This window comes from Anthonomus grandis, chromosome 1 (assembly GCF_022605725.1).
Source record: "Anthonomus grandis grandis chromosome 1, icAntGran1.3, whole genome shotgun sequence".
Lineage (NCBI taxonomy): Eukaryota > Metazoa > Arthropoda > Insecta > Coleoptera > Curculionidae > Anthonomus > Anthonomus grandis.
The window spans coordinates 33,546,012-33,569,503 of record NC_065546.1 but is presented as its reverse complement, the minus strand read 5'-3'; the positions used below and the strand labels follow the sequence as shown (position 1 = coordinate 33,569,503).

General features: G+C 34.5%; 1 protein-coding gene across 3 annotated transcripts in view; it reads right to left on the bottom strand.

The window, feature by feature from the left end:
* Positions 1–23,492, bottom strand: part of LOC126739004 (unconventional myosin ID) — an 81,342-nt gene that overhangs the window by 5,056 nt on the left and 52,794 nt on the right. For 2 of the 3 annotated variants that reach the window (XM_050444531.1, XM_050444538.1), the window contains 2 exons: positions 17,922–18,324; positions 17,727–17,868 (listed from right to left, as the gene is read on the bottom strand). In XM_050444531.1, coding sequence (XP_050300488.1) covers positions 17,727–17,868; positions 17,922–18,324 — 545 coding nt within the window. Of the gene's footprint in view, positions 1–6,606; positions 6,987–17,726; positions 17,869–17,921; positions 18,325–23,492 lie in introns of those variants that run through there. The other variant, XM_050444548.1, reaches the window with a different exon arrangement.

The window sequence follows — 23,492 nt, the reverse complement described above, 5'->3', positions numbered from 1 at the left end:
TGTTCCAATTATTTATGAATGAACTGTTGACTCTCGCATTAATTTCGCTGGCTAAATTTACACTAGTGCGGTCAAATTAGACTTTTTTCGGACTGTTGTTTTGTTTGCTTTAAAAATCACGATGGCTGATTTAGAACTCTTTAAAAAAGACCGTAAATCCGCGAAAAGTACAATTACCCGGTATTATAACTGGTTGACAAAAAACCAGAACGCGTTTGTACAAGAAGATGTAACCGATCTTCAGGCCCGCGAAGAGACTCTTAAATTGTACTTTAATAAGTACTGTAAAGCCCAAGATGAAATTGAGGAATTGGACGAAAATGATGAAGAAAATCGTGAAGAATTAGAAAATAAGCACTACACTTGTATAAAAATAGTTAGAAATGTTTGTCAAAGGTTTTCATTTTTATCTGAAACTCAAAATGTTCCCAAAGAAAATTATTTATCCACCAATTTTAATTCAAATTTAAATTTACCTGAAATTGATATACCCCCATTTGATAGTCAAATTTTAAATTGGCAGTCATATTTTGAAATGTTCACTGCACTTGTTATTGACAATACAAATCTCACTAATGTTAAACGCTTATGGTACTTAAGATCTACGGTTAAAGGTGAAGCTTTAAAGTTGATTGAAACTTTGAAATTAACTAATGATAATTTTGAAATCGCTATTGATATTTTAAAATCTAGATATGAAAATTTGACTTGTGTAGTAAATAGTTTTTTAAGTAGTTTGATTGACATATCGCCTATAAGTAAATGTACATCCCCCATATTGAGAGAATTTGTTGTTACAATCAAGAGAAATTTAGAATGTCTAAAAAAATTAAATATCCCTACAGAACAAATCTTTGAGTATTTGCTAATTTATATTTTTGAAAGAAAATTAGATTTTAACACAAAACGAGGCTTTGAACAAGAGAGAAATTATAACACGTTGCCAAGTTTACAACATTTTTTAGATTTTTTGGAAAAAAGATGCATGATGTTAGAAAATATTAGTGATTCTCAGCCCCATTCAACAAGTAAATATTTTGTAAAAAAAAGTGAACAAAAAGTTTCTTTTCACGCGCAATCAGATGATTTTCAAAACTCTAAAAATAAAAACTCGATTTGTCTTTATTGTAGCTTGGCTAATCACCGCATTTACTCGTGTCAAAAAATTTTAAATTTGCATCTGAATGAAAAAGAGCAGTTTGTTAAATCAAAAAAGTTGTGTTTTAATTGTTTGGGTGATAAACACTTTACAAGTAATTGTCTTTCAAAATCAAAATGTAGAATATGTCAAAGAACACACCACACACTCATGCATACGGATTTAAATGTTCCACAAAATAACTCACACTCACAATCACAAGGTAATTATCGCTCTGAAAACAGAAACAACCCTACACACAACCCTATCCCTAGAAACACACAAAATGTAGTAAATAATGCACGCATTCAATATTCTCAATCACGACCAAATTGTAATAATCACACAAGACAAGCGCCCTCACACTCACTCAGTCGAAATACTCCTCACTTTGAAGACAATCACAATAACAGAGCCACACATTTGCCCACTCAAACTCACAACTCAAGCAATCAACACACTGATGAATATTCACCCAGAAGCTCACATACTTGCACGCCCAGTACAAATGAGGACCCACATAATTTTAGTGGTATAGCCACCCAAAGAAATCAAGTTCTTTTAGCAACTGCTCAGATTGAAATGTTTTCAAAAAAAGGAAAAATTATCACAGCCCGAGCCCTCCTAGATAACGGGAGTCAAATCTCCTTTATTACCAAAAAGCTATTAGATAAACTCAACTATACTCCCTATACAAAAGTGTTAAATACTACAGGTATTTCCCAAAACTCAATTGTCTCTAACCAAATGGTAGATCTCTTGATACACTCAAAAATAGAAAATAAAAATTTCTCACTCTCTTGCGCCATAATAAATAATATTACTAATAGGTTACCACAAAACCCAATTCAGCCAAAAAATTTAAATATCCCTGATTCTATTTCTCTCGATTTGGCTGATCCCAATTTTTACATTCCCTCGGAAGTAGATATGCTTGTAGGAGCAGATTTATTTTACAATTTATTGTTTCCTGGAATTTGTAAGCTTGAAAATAACTCGTTGGTTTTGATAAACACTCACCTCGGATGGATTATCTCAGGTAATTTATCTTTAAATTTGTTTGATTGTGAACAACAACATTATTCATTTTTTACACAGATCCCGGAGTGAAAGCGCCTGGAAGATAATCTAGAAAATATTCTCACAAAGTTTTGGAGTATCGAAGAAATTCCCCAAAAATCAATTTTATCCCCGGAAGATAAACTTGCTGAGGATATCTTCGAAAAAACAACAAAAATATTAGATGATGGTTCATACCAAATTGATTTTCCCTTTAAATCCCCTGATGAGCACTTAAAATTGGGCGATTCGTTTAAAATAGCTCAAAAACGCTTTTTAACCCTAGAAAATCGTTTTAAAAGTAACCCGGATTTGTTTCACGAATATAAACAGTTTATAGACGAATATGTTGAACTTGGTCATGCGAAATACGTTCCTTTGACTCTTTACAATAAAACGGGACACTTAAAATATTTTATTCCACATCTTTGTGTTATTCGGGACTCCGCTATCACAACAAAATTACGCGTAGTCTTTGACGCGTCAGCAAAAACGTCATCGGGATTCGCGTTAAAATAATGTAACACTAAAGGGTTATCAAGTTCAACCAGAACTTTTTGATATTTTGTGCAGATTTCGCGTTTTTAAATACACTCTCACTTCTGACATTATGAAAATGTACAGAATGATTAGAACCAACCCGGCACATAACTTTCTTCAAAACATACTCTGGAGAGAAAACCGATTGAAGATTTAAAATGTATAGAGTTACAAACCGTGACCTACGGTACAAATTTCGCACCGTTTAGTGCAACTCGTGTTTTGAAAGATGTAGCGCTCAAAAATATAGATAAATATCCCCTAGCTGCTAATGCGTTGCTAAAACAATGTTATATGGACGATATTATTGGAGGATGTGATAAAATCGAAGATTTATTTCATTTATATGCCCAATTAAACTCTTTGCTAAATAGTGCAGGTTTCACACTCCATAAATTTAATTCAAACTCACACAATTTGTTAGAATATCTTAAAAAAAGCCCGTCCCTAGAATATGACCTAAATTTCGATAAATCCCCAAGCAAAATACTTGGCCTAAAATGGCAACCTACTGATGACTGTTTAAAAATCTCTGTTCCTGAAATAACCCCATGTGATTTCCCTACAAAAAGAATTATTTTATCTACTCTGGCCCAATGTTTTGATCCTCTTGGTTTGGTTAACCCAATTATAGTTAAAGGTAAAATTCTCATGCAAAAACTTTGGAAATGTAAGGTCGATTGGGACACAAAAATATCTGATGAACATATTCTCAAAGAATGGCAAGAATTTTTAGAACATCTTAAATTTAATTTGCAATTTAAAAATTCCCAGATGTTTGTTTTCACATAAACCAATTCAAAAATTTGAATTGCATGGTTTCGCAGACGCGTCCTCGCTAGCTTATGGTGCTTGCATATATATCCGCACAATTTATGAGGACTCTGTTTCTTGTTCCCTGATATCCTCAAAGTCCAAGGTATCTCCCATAAAAACGAAAACAATTCCAAGGCTCGAATTGTGTGCTATGTTGCTCTTAGCAAATCTTGCTTCCCGAATTTTTGACATTTTTAAAGAAAAAATATCCTTCGAATCAGTAAAATCTTTGGTCAGATTCAGAAATTGCCCTAGCTTGGTGTAAAAAAGAGCCGAGTACATGGTCTGTGTTCGTCTCAAATAGAGTTGCCCAAATACAGAATTTGACTTCAGATTTTCATTGGAGACACATAAAATCAAGTGAAAACGCCGCTGACATTTTATCAAGGGGTATTTTTACCCAAGGAATTCTGGATTCTGGTGCATGGTACTCTGGTCCACATTTTTTACAAGATCCAAGAGTAATTTTGGATACTTTGGATAACCCAACTAAAATTGTAGATCTCTCTGAGGAAAAAGTTTCCTCTAAAAAACTCTGTTGTGTAGTCACGGAGACTAAAAGTAGTTTCCAATATTGGAATGATATATTCCAAAAATTCTCGAGCATTACCCGATTAAAACGAACGTTAGCTTATGTCCTTAGATTTCTACATAATATAAAAATCGCTAAAAATCCGGAACAAAAAATTAAAGGCCCTTTATCAATAAGCGAATTAGAAAAAGCTCAAAACTTAATCGTTAAAAATTTGCACGGTCAGTATTTTTCTAAAGAAATCGCAGAGCTCAACCAGAATAAATGTGCTTCAAATAAAAGCATCAACTCACTTAAACCCTTTTTGGATGAAAACAATTTTCTAAGAGTTGGAGGTAGATTAGAAAATGCCCACATAAGTTTTGAGCAAAAACACCCGTTACTTTTGCCCTCCCATAATCCCACAGTTGGATTAATGTTAAAACATGAACACCTTCGCTTAGGACACAGTGGTACTCAGAATGTCTTGTCTAATTTTAGACTCCAATTTTGGCCCTTAAATGGACTCAAAGAGACAAAAAAGATAATAAGGCAATGCGTCACTTGTGCGCGTTTTTCCTCTAGTCCCGCCAGCCAACTTATGGCAAATATACCCAAAGATCGATTGTTACAAGTTTCTAAGCCCTTTGAAAGAACAGGAATTGATTTTGGTGGCCCATTCCAGATCAAATCTTTACGTTTGCGTAAAGCCCCAATAATAAAAGGTTACATCTGTGTTTTCGTTTGCATGGTGACCAAAGCAATACACCTGGAAGTGGTTACTAGTCTCTCTACAGAAGCTTTTTTGATGACACTCAAGCGATTTATTTCTCGGCGTGGTAATCCCTCAATAATTTACACAGACAATGGCACAAACTTTCTAGGTGCTAAAAATCAATTAAAAGAGCTCTATGACTTTTTCAATAAATCTTCGGTCACTAATGAGATTAAGAATTATTTGTCTCAAAACGAGACTCACTGGAAATTCATCCCACCCAAAGCTCCACACTGGGGAGGCCTGTGGGAAGCTGCTGTTAAAAGCACGAAATATCATTTATATAGACTCGTTGGTAATATGCAGTTAACATACGAAGAATTTAGCACAATCTTAACTCAAATTGAAGCTATACTGAATTCTAGGCCCTTGTGCCCCCTATCAAATGACCCTTCAGACTTTCAGTATCTTACCACACATCTCGTGAGAGTAATCGGTTCCAATATTACAGCTTACCCTGAAAAAGACATTAGTGACGTTCCCGAAAATAGAGTTTCTCATTGGCAAAAGTGTACCCAAATTAAGCAACTGTTTTGGAAAAGGTGGTCAAAGGACTACCTATGTAGGCTACAAAACAGACCTAAATGGTTAAAAGAAAAAGGTAATTTAAAAGAGAACGACTTAGTCTTATTAAAAGAAGATAACACTCCACCCCTATACTGGCCAAGAGGTAGAATTCTAGAAATTTTTAAAGGTCCTGATGGAAGGGTTCGTGTGGTGAAAATTAAAACTAAAGATGGAAAATTTGTACGCCCGATCACCAAATTATATCCTTTACCCTCACCTTTGCCGAATGATGGTTAAAATGATTTTTTTTAAATTTTTGTTTGTTTAGAAGCAACGATGCTTCAAAAGGGGGGAGAATGTTGCAAAACCAGTTGCAACATAAAGAAAAACAATTCAAATACACACATAAACCATCCACACCTTTATACATACCCAAATTAAATAAAACACAACATTTACAATAGAAGTCGACTTAAAATTCGTCACAAGATATACATTCCCGGAATCATTCCTATTCGTTTTATTGGTCGCGACGAGCTTCCTCACACCCCCGCGCAGGTAACGGTTTTTAAGGAAAATTGCATCATCCGATTTTTTGGAGTCAGTCGCTCCTAGATAATGGTTGTGTAAGAAGACTCTCGGTCTCGCTGTTCTGTCCCACCCGCTCGCATTTTTTTTTTAAATAAGAACAACAAATTCTCTCACACAAAACTAAATGGTTTTAAATTAAATTGTTTAAAGTACTTTTCGCGTTTCTGTTTTGGTGCCCTTTTCACATAGCCAGCTGGTCCTTCGTAGCCCTAAATAGAGATACAAGAAAGCCCTCAAGTGTTGTGGGTTTGGATGCAGCCCAAATCCCATCAGTTATTTTTTCTCATGAAGCACTTATTATAAATTACATAAAAACAAGTGATTGATTGTCATAATTTAAGTAAATGAATAGATTAAAACAGATAAAAAAAGATTTTTGATTATATAAGAAGTATTTTCACTGTTTTGTTCATTCAAGTAAACTTTTATTAGTGTTTTTTTACTTTTTCCTAAAAACTACATACATTTGTGAAGAAAAATATGCCACTATCTTAAGTGGCACATCAAAGGTTATGTACAAAAAAATCTTTAGATGGTACACACGTTTTGTGTGCATTAAAGCTATATCTAAGAATAAAAATATTTACTAGATGGCCTTTAAAATAAATCAAAACTCTAGATTATTTAAAACAAATCAATCTCTAACACTAATAAATTCTAAACACTGTCTCTTCTAACTGATTTTTATTTTTAGTTGCACAAACAAAGTCAAAACCTATATAAGGATAAAACCACAAATGGAGCTAATTTATAACACGTCAGTGGAACTGGGACTTAATGTTTTAAAAAGGGACAAAAGTGCAATCAACAAGTTAAAATGTATAAAACTATCCACTTTTTCTTTTAGATGCCCCCATAAAAAATAGTCGGCTGGATTGGTCTGGCGATCTAGCTGGCCACAGATGTGTACCTCCGAGTCCAATCTACTCATCAGTAAATTGTTGATCAAAATAATTTAGAATAATTGTAAAATCCGCGGGTGCCCTATCGTGTTGGAAGTACAGTTGCGTACAAAAAGATCCGGCCAAAGATAAATTTATGACCATGTCCTACAAAAAAATGCAAAATAAAAATTCGCTCTTTTATTATGTTAAAAATAGAACATTCGAAAAATTATAAGAAACTTTATTTCTAATTGTTTTATAACAAAAACAATTTTTCGGCTACTCATAAATATCCGGCCAAATTAAATTTCGAACTTTAAATATACATAATCTATATAAATTAACAAAAAAGTAACTAAAACCGGCAATAAACAATTAGTTTAACAAACAAATGAGGAGGTTTGAAACAAAATCGAATAAATCCATTTTTCACAAAAATTTAGTTAGCGGCGAATATTGGTTCATCTTGCTGAATTACATCATATCAGCTAAATATTGGCGTACAAAAACGAATAAATCCACTTTTTGTTCAAACCCGAATAAATCCATAAATACATTTCTATTTCAAATTTCCTACTTTATCTTATTATATAAATGTATAATTTGAATAATAGATGGCACTATCAGTAGCGATGTCGTAAAAATTTGAACATGCGTGGTCAGCCATTTTATCGTTGATTCGCCTCTGCGTGTTTGCGCGCATGGACTGGGCCCACGATAACCGATTCCAAGCGATCTATCGGTTTTAACCGCGGTTAAGCTCTTGGTTGACCTTGAACAGTCCCTTTATAACATAACCAATCGTGTCCGCTTGGACGTGTTTGGTTGAAGTAACTTCGTAACTTGTCAGCTGTCGCTCTCATCATTTTGTTTGTTTGTAAATAATACCCCAGACGCCAATAATGTTATATGTAATTAGTTCTTAAACAAAAATTAACGTTTAGAAAACAGCTTCGGACGTGGGTAATTACTGTTCCATATTGATGACGTATAAAGGGCTAATTGGTGATATCACGTATTTCAACACTGTTATAATTGTATTTCGGCGCTTCATTCTTCATAGATTACTATACAATTATTCACTATGTAGTACCGCTTCCGGTGCTAGGTAGCGCCAAGTGTAAAAGTCAGATAAATTTATCTGACAGGTCTCCTACTTACCGACACGGCTGTCAGCCATCACTTTCGTTTTTGGCGCTTGGGTGGTAACAAGCGAATTTTTCCACAAATAAATTGTAATTTTAAGTAATAACGTTATTAATTTCTTTCAGCAAGGTCAGTTTCTGGCTCCGATTCAAGGGAGTCAGCGCTGGCTTTCCATGACCTCGACGCCCGTATGAAGCGTATTGAGCAATTCATACTTAAAACAACACGTGGAAATATTAAATCTAGAGGCAGGCCAAAAAGAAGCCGATCTAGATCATTCGACTCGTGTTCAGAACATTCAGCGCGTCCTCGAAGACGCGACTGGATTTCGCGGAGCCCTGACTCGAGTGAGCAGGAGCCCCGAACCTCTATCCATCCACGCAAGAGGTATAGGCGTCTAGACTCGAGTGAGCTTGACCAACCTAATCATAGACCTTCCAAGATTACCGAGCAGGTGCACAGCAGAACAATAGACCCGGAGGTGGACAATAGAGAGGAGATCCTAGTCATCCACTCAGACAAGGATACATAACAGTTTCTAACTCTGAAAGATGACATTCTTGAATGCTTGGGCACAGATCCCAATAACATTATAAGCGAGGGCATTGAATTACACCCAGTCCTGGTCTCTAGATGGTCTAACATAATTAAATGTGGCCTAGATAAACAAGAAAGACTAGATCTAACTAAAAAATATCTTGTGCCCAAAAATTTAAAAACCTTAGAAGCCCCAGATCTAAATGAGGAAATTCTAAAAATTTTATCACAAGACACATTAAAAAAAGATAAGTATTTAGCTATTATTCAATCTCAGTTAGGAGCTTCTTTAGCAGCCTTGGGTTCATTATTTAATAAAATTCTAGGTCAAGAAAGTAATGATCAACTTAAAGCCATTATAACTGAACTATCAGATACTGGCAAATTACTAACTGATTTACATCATTATGTATCAATATCTAGGAGGTATGTTATCATAGGTTACCATCCCTAGATGATTCCCTTCGGCAAGTGGTGGTCAAAAGGACCCCAGACTCGTAAGTTATTTGGTTCTGATTTTGCAGATAAAATTAAAACTGCAAGAGATTTAGAAAAAAACAGTAGAGATTTAAAAACCACAAGTTCAAGAGGCAGACCATTTAAACTGGAGAGGCCCGACTCGTTCCTCGAGGAAGTTCAGACATCAGGGGCAAAAACCTCAGCAGAATGTGACCTACAGGCACAGACCAACAAGACCAGCAAGACAGAAATATTAAAGGTTAGTATCTTAGCAGGTCGTCTCAAGGCTTTTTCACATCGTTGGTACTTCTTAGACCCTAGTTTTAAATTGGATAAAAGGGTACAAAATTGATTTTAATGGCAACTTCACAATGTCATCAAAAACATATGCTCAGAGGTTTAATAACATTGAAAAAACTCAATTAAGTCAGGTAATCAATGATATGTTAATCTCAGGTGCAGTTAGCCTATGTAAGAGCATTAAAGGACAATTTTTGTCACCTATTTTTTTGATTAAAAAGAAATCATTTTAAAATGGATGACTGGCGAACAGCTGTTAAATTAATGCAAAGGAATTGGTTTATGTCAACCATAGACTTGAAGGATGCATACTACCTAATTCCTATGCATCAATCTAGTAAAAAATATCTCACGATTTAAATTTGATGAGAAACTTTTTGAATTCAACTGTCTACCATTTGGGTTGTCTAGTGCACCATATATATTTACCAAGGTTATGAAGCCAGTTGTCTCATATTTACATAAAAGGGGCATATGCTGTGTTATTTACCTTGATGATCTATTAATTTTGTCCAAAACAAAAGAGCAAAATAGACAGGATTCTCTTAGATGTTTAGAACTTTTAAAATATCTTGGTTTTCTGATTAATGATAAAAAGAGCTCATTAGAGCCACAAACAAGATGTCGCTTTTTGGGAATACTTGATTCTAGACAATTTTCTATAGAATTTCCTCTTGAAAAAGGGTTAAAAATTATTAGGAAGATAAAAAAATTTAAGACACTCACCTTATGTAAAATTAGTTTTTTTGCCCATTTAATTGGTTTATTACTTTCTACCCTCCCAACCCTAAAATATGGCCTTTTAAATCTTAAAAAATTAGAAAAAGAAATATTATTTGCCCTCAAAGTATCAAATCAAAACTATGATTCCTATATGAAAATTAATCCAAGTATTATTGCTGAAGACCTTAATTGGTGGATTGATAACATTCCAGGCTAGGCAAAATATTCGAGAAGATATTTATTCCTTAGAAATTTACACAGATTCTTCAAGCTCTGGCTGGGGTGCTTACTCAGGAGGGGAGAAGACACATCGGTTTTGGGGCGAGGTAGAAAAAAAGAACCATATTAATTTTTTAAAGCTCCTCGTAGTATATTATGGGCTAAAATGTTTTGCTTTTAAATTAAGATCTTGTAATGTTTTATTTAGAATAGATAACGTCACAGCAATATTTTACATAAATCATATGGATAGTGTAAGAAACCATTTATTAAAAAAAGTAGCCCAAAAGATCTAGAAATGGTGTGAACAAAAAGATTTATGGATTCATGCTTCATATATCTCAACTGATCATAATTTGGCTAGGCACTGAATGGGAACTATCCAATGCTGCCTTACAGGTGATTGTTAAAAGGTTTGGGAAACCATCAATTGACCTGTTTGCCTCAATCATTAATAAGAAATGTGAAAGATATATATCATTAAACAAGGACATCCTTTTGTGCAGTAGACTCTTTTACAGTGTCATGGAGGGGGGAATTTTTTTATGCCTTTCCTCCATTCTCACTAATATTACGAGTTATTAAAAATATTATTAATGATAGGGCTGAAGGAATTCTATTTGTACCAGACTGGCCAGGTCAGGCATGGTATCCTACTTTTATCAAGCTCCTTAGAACCAATAATTCTTGGTCCAGACAGTAATTTGATTACATCTCCTTTTAGGGAACCATTCCCCATAGCAAACCTTACCCTGGTTGCAGGGAAATTATCAGGGAAGGTTATCGACTGACGAACGTACCAGAAGAATGCATGGATGTCATGGTGGAATCCCTTTCTGCCACAACACAAAAACAGTATGATACAGCTTATAGATCCTGGTGGAAATATTCTGTAGAGAGGAATATTCCTGTAATCAAGGCAACACCCACTCAAGTGATAAAGTTTTTTCAATTCCTTTTTAAACAAAGAGGTTTTAAATATGGGTCATGTAACAATTTCCGTTCGGCCTTGGCCTTAATAATGCCACGCAGTTTAGGTAAACACCCCTTAATAAAAAGGTACATAAGAGGCATTTCAAAACTACGTCCACAGACTCCTAGATACAATATAACTTGGGATCCCCAGGTACTACTAAATTACCTAAGAGATCTTTACCCTAATGAAATTTTATCCCTTGAGTTGCTCTCAAAAAAGTTGATATCTCTTTTGGCTTTAATTACTGCCCAACGTTTTCAAACATTTGGCCTAATTAAAGTAGAAAATATGATTTTCACAAATGAATCTGAGGTTCTTATTTTTATCTCTGATGCTATAAAGACCTCTGGCCCAAATAAGAGTCAACCTTAGAACGACCTGAGCTCTGTTTAGTTTCAGCATTAATGCAGTATATCGACAAGACAGCTACCTTACGGAAGATAAACAATGAATACCTTTTCATTTCATATTCTGCTCCTTTTAAGAGAGTTTCTAGTCAGACATTAAGCAGATGGGTAAAGGACTCCTTAACAAAAGCTGGAATCAACACAAATATTTTCTCAGCTTACTCCATTAAACATGCCTCAACATCCTCAGCATGCAAGAGAGGTGTACCTATAAATTTCATCCGTAAAACTGCAAGCTGGACAGAAACTTCAGATACTTTTGCTAAGTTCTACAACAGACCTATAGTTAAGACAATGGACAACATTGCAGAGGTACTAATCAATAGCAAAGGAAAAGTTACCCTATAGGTGTGTTATTGTGATTTATGAACCTTTCTATTATACTCATTTTGTTTGAATCACTATGTTGCATTAATCATTAGGGTAGAATATTTATTTAATTTTCTAAAAGAAAGTAGAATTTTGTTAAAGTTTTGTAAGCAAACTGTTAGTGGAATACTTTTATTTCCTTTTTGCTAAATGTATGAACACTTAAGTCTAGGAATAAAAATTATAACTAGATATAAGAATGTGTTATTCTCCGCAAGAATTTTCTAACCAAGTCTGACCAACAAAGAAAATAAATAAGACTTTAAACAACTACATAGTGAATAATTGTATAGTAATCTATGAAGAATGAAGCGCCGAAATATAATTTATCGATCAAACGAACTTTAGGAAGTTCGATCGAAATTATATGAGGCGCTTCATTCGAATAGATTACTACCCACCCAGAATTCAAACAATGAATAATTATTTATTGTATTATAATTAGGATTTAATTCATAAATCCCCCTTCCCTTTTATTTTGTTTCTCGGTTAATCTTTAAATTTAGTGATGGCTGACAGCCGTGTCGGTAGGTAGGAGACCTGTCAAAAACACCTGTGTAAAAGTCAGATAAATTTATCTGACTTTTACACTTGGCGCCACCTAGCACCGGAAGCGGTACTACATAGTGAATAATTGTATAGTAATCTATTCGAATGAAGCGCCTCATATAATTTCGATCGAACTTCCTAAAGTTCGTTTGATCGATAAATTATAACCGCTTGGACGTGTTTGGTTAATACCATTTAGGAACGGTAATTACCGATAGACCGCTTGGAATCGGTTTAAGTGTTAGTCGGTACAGTAAGTAGTGTAAACATTGGGTCGGGTAGTTTGATTGATGTGTTTGAGTTGTAGTCGTGCTGTATATTATTTCTGGTTTGAACTGTTCTTTTAGTGGTTTTTAAATAAAATAAATACAAGCTGCAGTAACAAGTCCTAAATAAAAAATATGGAGGAAGATTTTTTGGGAGATTCAGTAGCTGTGGAAGGGAAAAAGCCCCGAAAAAGCTAAGAGGAAAACATGAAAAGTAAAAATAGGTATAAAAGTTTGAAAATAAAAAAAATAGTTCTTATACAATTAAATTTTTTTAACATTATTTATTTTATTTTAGATACGAAAATCTAGATCCGGACCTAAAGAAATTTAAGCGTCCTTGCTCACATGATAATAAAACATATCGATGCCAAAATGTTAAACTGTCAGATATTAAAAATGTAAGAAGCCGTATACAGGTTATTTATAGTATGTAAGATTGTTGTCTCAGGGGACTGTCCTAAAGAGCGAAGAGGAGGTCACCATATTTCAACAAAAAGTTTGGACAAAAGGGAGAGAGTACGCGAATTCATTGGTAAATTGCGTGGCACTGAACGCATTATAATCGGAAAAAATTATTTACCTGCCCATCTAAACATTAAAAAGTTACAACATATGTATCATGAATAGGCTGAAAGTAAGTACCAAGAACATAGTAAAAAACCAATTTAAAAAAAAGTTAAAGACATGGTATAAAATGGCCATGGAAATGGAATAAACCATGCGTCTTTAAGTTTGTTTATAATTGTTTTTTTACTGTTTTTTTTTCTTAAATTTGTAGTGCCCTGAAGAAGGCCTAATATAGGTCTAAACGTTCGCATTAAAGAAAAAAAGATTTAAACAGCTTGGATTTAATTGACCCCAGAACCAAGTTGACCCTCAAAAGTAAACACAATTGAACTAGGTCACTAAAACAATGTATTAATTGAAATTTATTGATGTTTTCTTTAGTACCGCTTAGGTAGCTTTAATACCCACATCGCTTGTTTGTTTGCCACCTAAAGATTTTTGTTTCGTACGTAACCTTTAGTGTCACTCAGTGGCACATTTTTCTTCAGAAAGGCATGTAGTTTTTAGAAAAAAATTAACAAGAAAACTGAATTCCGATGTACCATCGTGCCGAAAAAAAACTGGGACACTAAGATCTAGGTAGGGAATTGTCTCCTAGTCTATTATAGTAAATCGCATTCCTTGGGTATGGTATGCATATTTACGCATTATGAATTTTTGGAGTCTTAATAATTACATATTTAAATAATAATAAAATTGATACAAAACATTTTTATTTTTCGATATTTATTTTTATTTGGAACCCATTTTATAAATAAACCAAAACTAACTAATATCTTTTTTGATAATATAGAATAAAAAATTATTAATACTTAGTAAGCGCACCGCCGTTATCAATTACAGCTTGCGAACGTCGTGGCATACTTAAAATTAAGTTTCTGATATATTCTTCGGCTATTTGGTCCCATGCGTCATCTATCTTTAGGCGTAATTCATTCTGATTTCTAGGCCTAAATTTATCTTTATTCATATATTTTGCCATTTTACCCCAAACGTTTCCAATTGGGTTGATATCAGGGCTTTTCAAGGGCCACGGTAAAACTTGAATTCGTCTTTCTAGTTAGTTTTAGTCTCGTCTAGTCAGTTTTGAACTGTACGGGCTGTATGTATAGGAGCATTATCATGTTGGAAGATAAAATCTTGCCCATAGACTACACCAACCAATTGCATCATAACATTGTTCAGGATATTGCAATATCCTAAGGCTATCAATCTCCTTCCGTGCACTATTTGACAAACGCCTGGTCCTCTAAAACTAATCCAGGAATCCAGGCCCAAACGTTTATACTAAAACGTCCACTTTGATTAGTCTTATGTGTATATCTTTCATCACAACTGGTATTAGAAGGCCTGTAAACGCGGATTTTGCCATTATTACACTATTGAAAGGTTTTTGGGTCTTGTCGACTTTAAGTATTTCCGATTTTGCAATATTTTAAAATTTGAGCATAAAGAGTACTTTGAAAAGAATAGATTAAGAGAAAAAAATTTGCGGATTATTCACATAGGACGCTAAAAAATAATATTAAATTATGTCAAAAAAGAGGTCTACTCTACTCTATTTGATGATCGAAACTCGTTGCTATTGATAATTACATTGTCAAACTTTTGACATATGATCTCGCAGTTGCCAAATTGTGTATATATGTAATAAGAAGCAAGCACATCTAAAAAGCATATCTTATATAAGAGAAAACATGAAAGACATCTAAATCTATCTGCCAAATGATGCAGTGTTTTTACACTATAATAGTGAATGGGTTTCACTTTTACACACATTTGTACACAAGCAAAAAATTCATTCCCTTATGCAAATGTTCGTAGCCTCCATATTTTCTAACATTTTGAGATTCTATTCATATGAAAAAATATAGAGAGGACTCGAACCATCGGAACCCAACCCATCCCATCCCAACCCATCTCATCCCATCCCATCCCATCCCATCCCAACCCAACACACAGGCACACGAGGGGCGCACGTGTGCTAACGCAACCCAAAATCAACCCAATGCAATTCAACCGAGCCCAAAACACTAAAAACATTCATATAGAAGAAATAAAAAATTCTTAAATCAAAGAACATATATGGCAACGCTGTTATTGACGTTATGTCAAACGTCAATAAAAAAGAATAAAAAGTACAAAACTTAGTCACAAAACAAAATTCTTAGTCGCAAAAAAATAAAAAAAGTAAAACTGGCACAGTTGAAATCTGAACCCAGGCCGACCGGCTCATAGGGTATGTACCGTTATCAACTGTCAGTACTGAATTTACTGGACGTCGTTCCGATATTTCTTTCAGTTTACTGATTCAGTACTGAATGACGTCATAAATGCATCAGTGACGTCATTAATCTTTACTGGATTGACTGGGGATAAAAGCTACTGTAGGTACAGTAAAATAGTGGGGGAATGTCAAAACCGTCAGAAGTGTTGTTGATGTTGATTTCTTGAATCTTCTTGTTTACGTTGTGAGAATTATTTTCAAGCAGTTTGGTTGCAAAGATCATGTCTGAAATAATAATTGTGGTTTTAAAATGTTTAACAAAAATAAAATTTACCACTTAAAAAGCTCTTATACAACGCACTAACCTGTTTGGGCTCTTTCGTATTCTTCCGGTGTAACTTCAATGTGGTATTCAAAATTATTTTCTGCGTCTATTATTCTTACCATCTTGCTTTTCCAGTCATATTTATTTTATTAACAAATGTGGTCTGGTTTTAATAAAGCAAAACACCGTACCGGAAAACAAAACAGAAACAGGTAATTTGGTTTTATAGGTTATGTTGTGGTTATGAAAACAGTGCTGAAAACTGTTCCTTTTTTGGAGCAAAACAGCACGCTGTATAAAATCGGAACGACAAATTACAGTAAAACCAGCACAGTACAATCCTGTACTGACAGTTGAAAACGGTACATACCCATAGTTCACTCTCATTAACACTAAACCATGAAGCGCTTGCGGCGAATTTTCGAAAACGAGTTTATATCGTACGTAGGTACACATTGTCATGATTTTTTTTTGTTTTTATTATTTTATTAAAGAAAATGTTATTCATCCTCCAATTTTTTTTGCTTAAAATAGTCCAAAGAAGATTAGCTTACTATTTCATATTCAAAAATGTTAAAATTCGGAGATACCTGTCGACTAGAACCAGGTTTTTTCATCCGAAAATATTACCGTTTCCCATATGTTGTTTTGGTGTGCATATTGATGGTCAAATTCTAATCTTCTCTGTTTGTTTGCTTCAGTCAAAAATATTTTATTTGTTGTACAGCAACTTTTAACTTCCGAATTTCTTATCCTACTACGAGCTGAATTAGCAGAACCAGGAAAATGCGTGTCTTCTTTCGCTTTTATTGCTGTTTCAAACAGATTGTTTCTTAGAAAGCCAACTAACTCTCTATCTTGAATGTCGTTTGAAATTTTTGGTCGACCAGAACCTGGATTTCTTACAATAGCTCCGTATTCTGCAATTTTGCCTTAGCTAAGGAAACGGTATTTTTACTAATGCCCAATTCTTCTGCGATTCTTCTTATAGGAACTCCATCCATCAGACGAGTGTATATTATCACTTTTTATTGAGGAGATAATGCAGGCATTTTGAAAGAACGATTTTGTTGACGCGGCTGTCACAAAATTAAATTAACTTTGACAACATCAAAATATATTATTCTAATAGACCAAGAGATTTAGGAGATTTTGCTGTCCAATTTTTTTTTCGGCACGATAGTACAACTAAAGGGCCCCTTTTATGAATTGGCTGAATCTGATCCTGAAACTTTGCCACTTTCTAAACGCCAAAAGGTGTAGATGCCCTAAATGTGTAGGTATACATTTAAAAAAAAAATCAGCTAATCAGTTTAGGAATTACATGGTGAACACGTTTTTACCAAAATACGACAATCACCCTGTATGTTGGTAATAAAGGGTAAGTATTAACCAATTTAAATATCCATTTCGTTATAATCCAGGCATGCTTTATACTCCCCATATGAGGCATTACGTCAACATTATCCAGTTTTTTTTTTAATAAAATGATTATTACAACGTAAGGTAGGTCATTTCTGACTTTAAAAGCTGCCTTAATTTTTTGCGGGCGTTTTTAAATTGTCAATTTACTCCAGCAAGTAAACGGCTTGATCCCCTGATTTCTATAGCCTGGCGAAGGAGCAATTTTGTTAAATTAAGACCAAGCTGGGGCACGGTAAGTTGTTCCCACTATGTTAACAATTTATACTTGTATAAATTGTAAGTTATTTATTATAAGTGTTTACCTATTCTTCGCGATAATATTCATATTGTTGCTTTTACGCTTACATTTTAAGATTATTTAATGTCTCTACTTTGCGGTATTGCCAAATATATAAAAAATTACTTACTGATGAAATCTGTTACATAAAATCCCTACGCACTCGCCTATCCGATCCTCTTGCTTCAAACAATGCAGAGACACCACCAAATCGTTCCCTCCAGGACAGTGAAGGACTATCAACTGATCTTGTCCAGGACTCACGCTAATACCTAAAAAAAAACAACATAATTTCATAAAAAATCCCTTAAAAATCCTATCGTACCAGTCAAATCCTTCAGAGGCACCCCCTCCTTCATATTCCTAAACTTTTCGCAATCCAATTTAAATATTTGCTGATCGGTAATCACCATCACTCTCTCCGCCACTTTATTGAACTTATTAAACTTGGTGACGTACGATGAGAACAGAACTTGACTGAAATGCTTCGTGTTCCTCAAATTGTTTACCGCCTCATTAAATGACGAATAATTGCTGTTGTCCTCTAGTCTGGCCAAGTAGTTGCCCTCCCATTTCCGATTGATGCCGTAATACGGACGTTTATTGATTAAGACGCTGGCCGCGTAGATTTTCAGTTTCATTTGCGGCCAATCAGCCTTGTTCACTTTACTTAAGATCATGAAGGCGCGCCATCTGTTGTACGCCATCCGTAGTAGTTTTGCGGTGTTCTGAAATTGATAAAACGATAAAGGAACTTTTATTAAAAAATGTTATTGCAAGGATTCCTAAGAGCATAGTATGGACAGAAATGTGCAGGGTCTTTGCTCATATATTGATTTCCCCTCTACAGAGGTTAGAGAAAAAGTTAAAAAAAAATTATACAATCTTTTGGGGTATTACTCTAAATTTTTGAATCCGATGTCCCAATTTTTTTTGGTCAGTTTTTTCTTATGGAACAACCTGTATATAACTTTATAGTTAAAAAGAGCCGAATTTTCTGATTTCAAATATATATAGTTTAATTACTTTTGGAAATATCGGGCTCCAAACTTAAAAAAATGTAAATATTGAAGATCTTGATGGCCGGTGCATTGTTTGACGTTTACTAGGAAACAAATAATTCAGGAGACATTATTATTTTTTACTAGTTGATCCAAAAATATCAAAAAATGCGAGGAAGCAAAGTGTGACATCGTTCTTATATTTTACAAAACCAATGATAACGCAAAAGCGGCGAAAGTGAAATATCGTCAAACGTTTTCTTTACGCGCCATTTCGGCCAAAAATACGTTTAAAAATATAGCAACTAAGGGGATCCCCGTTAAGAAGACTTACACATTCGTTTTTTAAAATTTTATTATTTGCGTCAGCAGTTACTTACAATTTTTCTAATACAGTTCACCTTTTCAATTTTCTATTCATGCGTTGACATTTTTTTTCTGGCTGTTCTTTCGTTTCAAGAAAAACATAGATTTTTTACAATTTGTCTTTCTAAAAACCACAAGGCATTTTTGAGAAAATGTACTTTTTCAGATTAAACAACTTAAAATGAAACTTCTCTGTTTTTTGATAACTGTCGCATCGCTGAAAAAAAGAACATGTCTCTTTATGGTTCTTATTAATTAAAATAAAACAGTGGTTCCTTAATCTGCAAAACGGTTCATTTTATCGATAATGAACAAGAATGTCTTTTCTGTAGTTTAAGGTTCAAGCTTCATATTTATTATTTCATGTATCATTTATGAGTCTTTGTCATACAGGGTGCTAAAAATTTAAGCATTATCATGTACAACCTAGTCTTCCCCTGGTAAAATAAACAAGGTAAATATGTTTTAAGGACTCCATTTTAAGAGGTCCTTAGTAGTAAATTTTTTTATAGGAAAGTTCCATATTATTTTTTAATTTTCGACCTTAATCCGGGTGATTTCCCACATTTTCCGGGACACCCTGTATAAATTTGAAATCAGAAAATGCCACTATTTTTAATATTTTTTAATCATATTTTTTTACTCTCAAACCCATCGTCAGGAATCCCTCTATATGAATGTATATAAAAAATGAAAATATTCTAATTTGACTCAAACTTAAACATGTCTTTACCTACACTCTACTTTCATTCAAGAAATTAATATATTTCATTTTTGTCTAAGTAAGTATGTAAAATAGTCCTCTTAGGCATATTCATGAAATGTTAAAATATTATATGATATTCGGTAACCCAACCCAACCCAAACATAAACAAAAATTCTAGTTTAAAATAATTTAGGAAAATGTAACTCCACTCAACTATAAATTCATAGTCTTCTTGGCCAAAGAAGCAGCTGTTGAATAAAATTGAATTTAAAATCACTGTTTAGATAAATATTTTTTCGTTTCAAATTAAATAAGAGATGAAAATAATTATTTTAGTCAAATTGTGATTTTTAAGTCTTAATCTTTAATCTAGAATTAATAGAAAATGTTTGGTTGTCCAACTAGAACGATCCCTGAAAATGTTTGCATGAATATTTTCATATTTCTAGAATAAGAAGAGACGAAAATTATATTCCCACCTTTTTCTTCACATCATAAACAAATGTAGTCCCTGCTCCCTGCTACTTGGCTAAATGCCACAAGTTTTAAAGTCCTCGTTTTTTTTTTTTTTGACGTAGGTGGCGTTATTAGCGCCACCCGTACCATCCCCACCATACCTACCAAAATCATTCCTGTTTCTTGTGTTGATGCGTCAACAAGTTCTAAGTTTTCGTAAGTGCTTAAGTGATTTAAAAAGTGGAAAAATTCGGATTCTTCAAGTTTATCAGATTCTTCGGACGAGGAAGCCATTGAAAGAGAGATTTATCTCTTAAAGGATGGACTGAAAATGCTAAGGAAGGTGAAGAATAAGGGGACGCTATCGTGTAGCGTCAAACATATGACGGCCAAGCCGTGCCCGGCACACCGGCTTGATATACGGCCCCTCCGCCGCCGTTACCGCCACAAGACCCACAGCCATCGACATCTTTCCTTTCGCCCCCCGACGCTATCGATCAAGGATGGTTCGAGGACGACGACAATGACGATCTCTCGTTTCTTGAACAGACACTTCCCAACACGGAAATGCTGGCGACAACGAGGCAAGATAGCTGCGGGCACGGAAGTGTTAGGTTAAATAATTATTGTTTTTGAGCACAGTAGCTTAAAAACAAATTTTCTTGACACAGTAGTTTGAAAATTCTTATTGCCTAACAGGTAATATTATTCTAGCTAGGTCTAGAATCCTCTTCATTCACCGTAGTTTAAAGAGGCCGTTTTAAGCACCGTAGCTTTAAAACATAAAAAATAATGTTTAGGGCACCATAGCTCAAACAAACAATTTTGACATTGGTCAAAAAAAATTGTTCCTGGTACAGGAACGGGGCACCGTAGCCCTCAAATAATATTTTCTGACATAATAGTCCGAAAAATATCCCTTGAAGCCAAGTTCAAAAATCCGCCTTTCTACTTTCTACGGAATACTGTCAAACAACATAAGTACGTATGTCGTAGATACAATCTCAACTACGACTATGATGTTATTATTCTGAAAAAAGAGGGGGGTAGACAGCTGTCACCGCTGACGACTGAACTGTCAGTTGCCAATCTAGTAAACAGACAAAATATTGTTTATTTATTAAAAAAAAAAAAAAAAAAAAAATACGGATCTGGACTTGAGCTTAAAGCAAATCAAAGAATTTAGAATTTAGGTTAATTCCTTTTTCTAGGTCAAACTGAACCAATTCGCAAAATTTACTTGGATCCGTTGGCTTCAAAATTTTGGGGCAGGATTGCGACTCTCCTGCAAAAACTAACGAATTTTTTTGCCCATAGTTGGACACCAATGGGGAAATATTCTTTGTGAGGGACTACCTGACGGGCAAGTAACAGCATTGGCGAAAAAATATCCAGTGTCTGCTAACTGTCCATTTAAGACGCCAGAACTAAAGTTAAATTAAATATTAATGATTCTGCCATACAGAGGGACCACAACATTTTGAAAAACCAGTTGCAACTAAGCGCAGCTATTGTGGGAATTGGTAAGGCTCTGTCAAGGCTATTAAATGGATCCCCTTTCTCTCAGGGAAAAAAATCTGCAACTGCTTCAGTGGTTAAGTAACTCAGGTAGAATTTTGCACAATCTTTTCCATGGCCAAGCTGTCCATAGGAAGGCTTCGATTTTGCAATTGCAATGGGGGTATGAGCAAAATTAAAAGAAAATTTTAAATAGATTTTACAGGAGCCCCCAAAAAATTAGCAAGTTGCTCTTTGGGACTAACCTCTCCAAATGTCTGGAGCAAGCAAAGACCTTGGAGAAAAATAGCTCTGTTCTTGTCAAGAAGAAGAATTTACATTAAGAGCCCACCTCCTCGGAAGATGGTTTCCAAACAGAGGGTCCAGCCTCAGTGGGGTGGGCACTCAAATGCTTAACCAAAAGACAGACAGCAGAGGAGCAAGAGCTGGTCAGATCCAAAGAAAAAGCAGAGCCAGAAGGAGAACTCGAAAATACAATGGTAAGAAAAATTGCTGGCCAACTTGCCATGTTTAAAAATAAATGGACACCTTACTGTAATGATAAACATATTTTATCCTGGTTGGAGGGGTATAAGATCCCCTTTTATTCAAAGTGGTCCAAAAATATCCTCCAAAAAGAGAGGATTTGGTCTCTTAAAAAGAAAAAACTGGTCTGAAGTAGGCCATAGATCACCTATTAAATATTGGTGCAGTGCAGCAGTGCACATTCTTATCAAATCATCTTCAAATTTCAAATATTTTTCTACGCCCGAAACCAGACGGTTCAAATAGATTTATTCTAAAATTAAAAAACCTAAATACACTTGTAAAAACCGAACATTTTAAGGTAGAGGATAGAAAGCTAGCAATAAATTTAATATCAAAAAATTGTTATATGTCCACTATTGACCTAAAAGAGACTTTTCCTGATACCTATTAGTAAGAGTCATCAGAAATTTTAAGATTTTATTTTGAATCGGTTTTACGAGTTTACCTGCATGCACTTCAATTTGTGTTCAGCCTCATCTTAAAAGCAAGGGTTTTTGTCAGTAAATTATCTTAATAATTTTTTTTCTTGGGCAGAGTAAGTAGGAAAGTGTAATAGAAATATAAAAACTACATGTGATTTACTTACAGAACTAGGTTTTCTTATAAATTAAAAAAAAGTCTTTTGTGACCAAGTCAATACTGTAAGTCCTTAGGCTTTAACTTTGACTCTATCAATATGAGGCTTAGCTTTCCTTGAACAAAAAACTGTTGAAATTTAGAGTCTCTTACAAAAGTTCGTTTTGACAAAGCTGTGCAGCATAAGACAATTTGCAAAACTTTGTGATGTTTTAGCATCAATATGCATGCAATGGGGACGCAGTGCGATAGGAAAATGACAATCCCACTGCCCTTGCATGCAGAAGCAAAATGGTGGATGGGAAAGTTAAAAAATCTCTTCTGTCCCTTTTTTACCTTCGAGTATAAAAAAAGAAATTTTTTCAGATGCCACCCCGGATGCCTGGGGCATTTTCTATAGAGAGGAAAGCTCAAGGGGTTTTGGAGCCCCAAGGAAAGACTTGAAAGCATAAATTTCTTGGAACTAATGTTAAAATATTTTGCCAAAAAATATCTCTTTTGTAATATTCTTTTGCATATAGATAAGACCACTGCAATTTCCTACATAAATCGAATGGGGGGAAGTCAATATAAAAAATTAAATAAACTTGCTAGAGTAATTTGACAGTGATGTGAACATCGCAACATAATTATATTTGCCCTCTATATCAGTTCCCAAGAAAACAAAGAGGCAGATTATCAGTCAAGGGTAGGTCGAGCTGAGGTAGAATGGTCTCTTAACCCAAAAGCCTTCTTGCAAATTTCA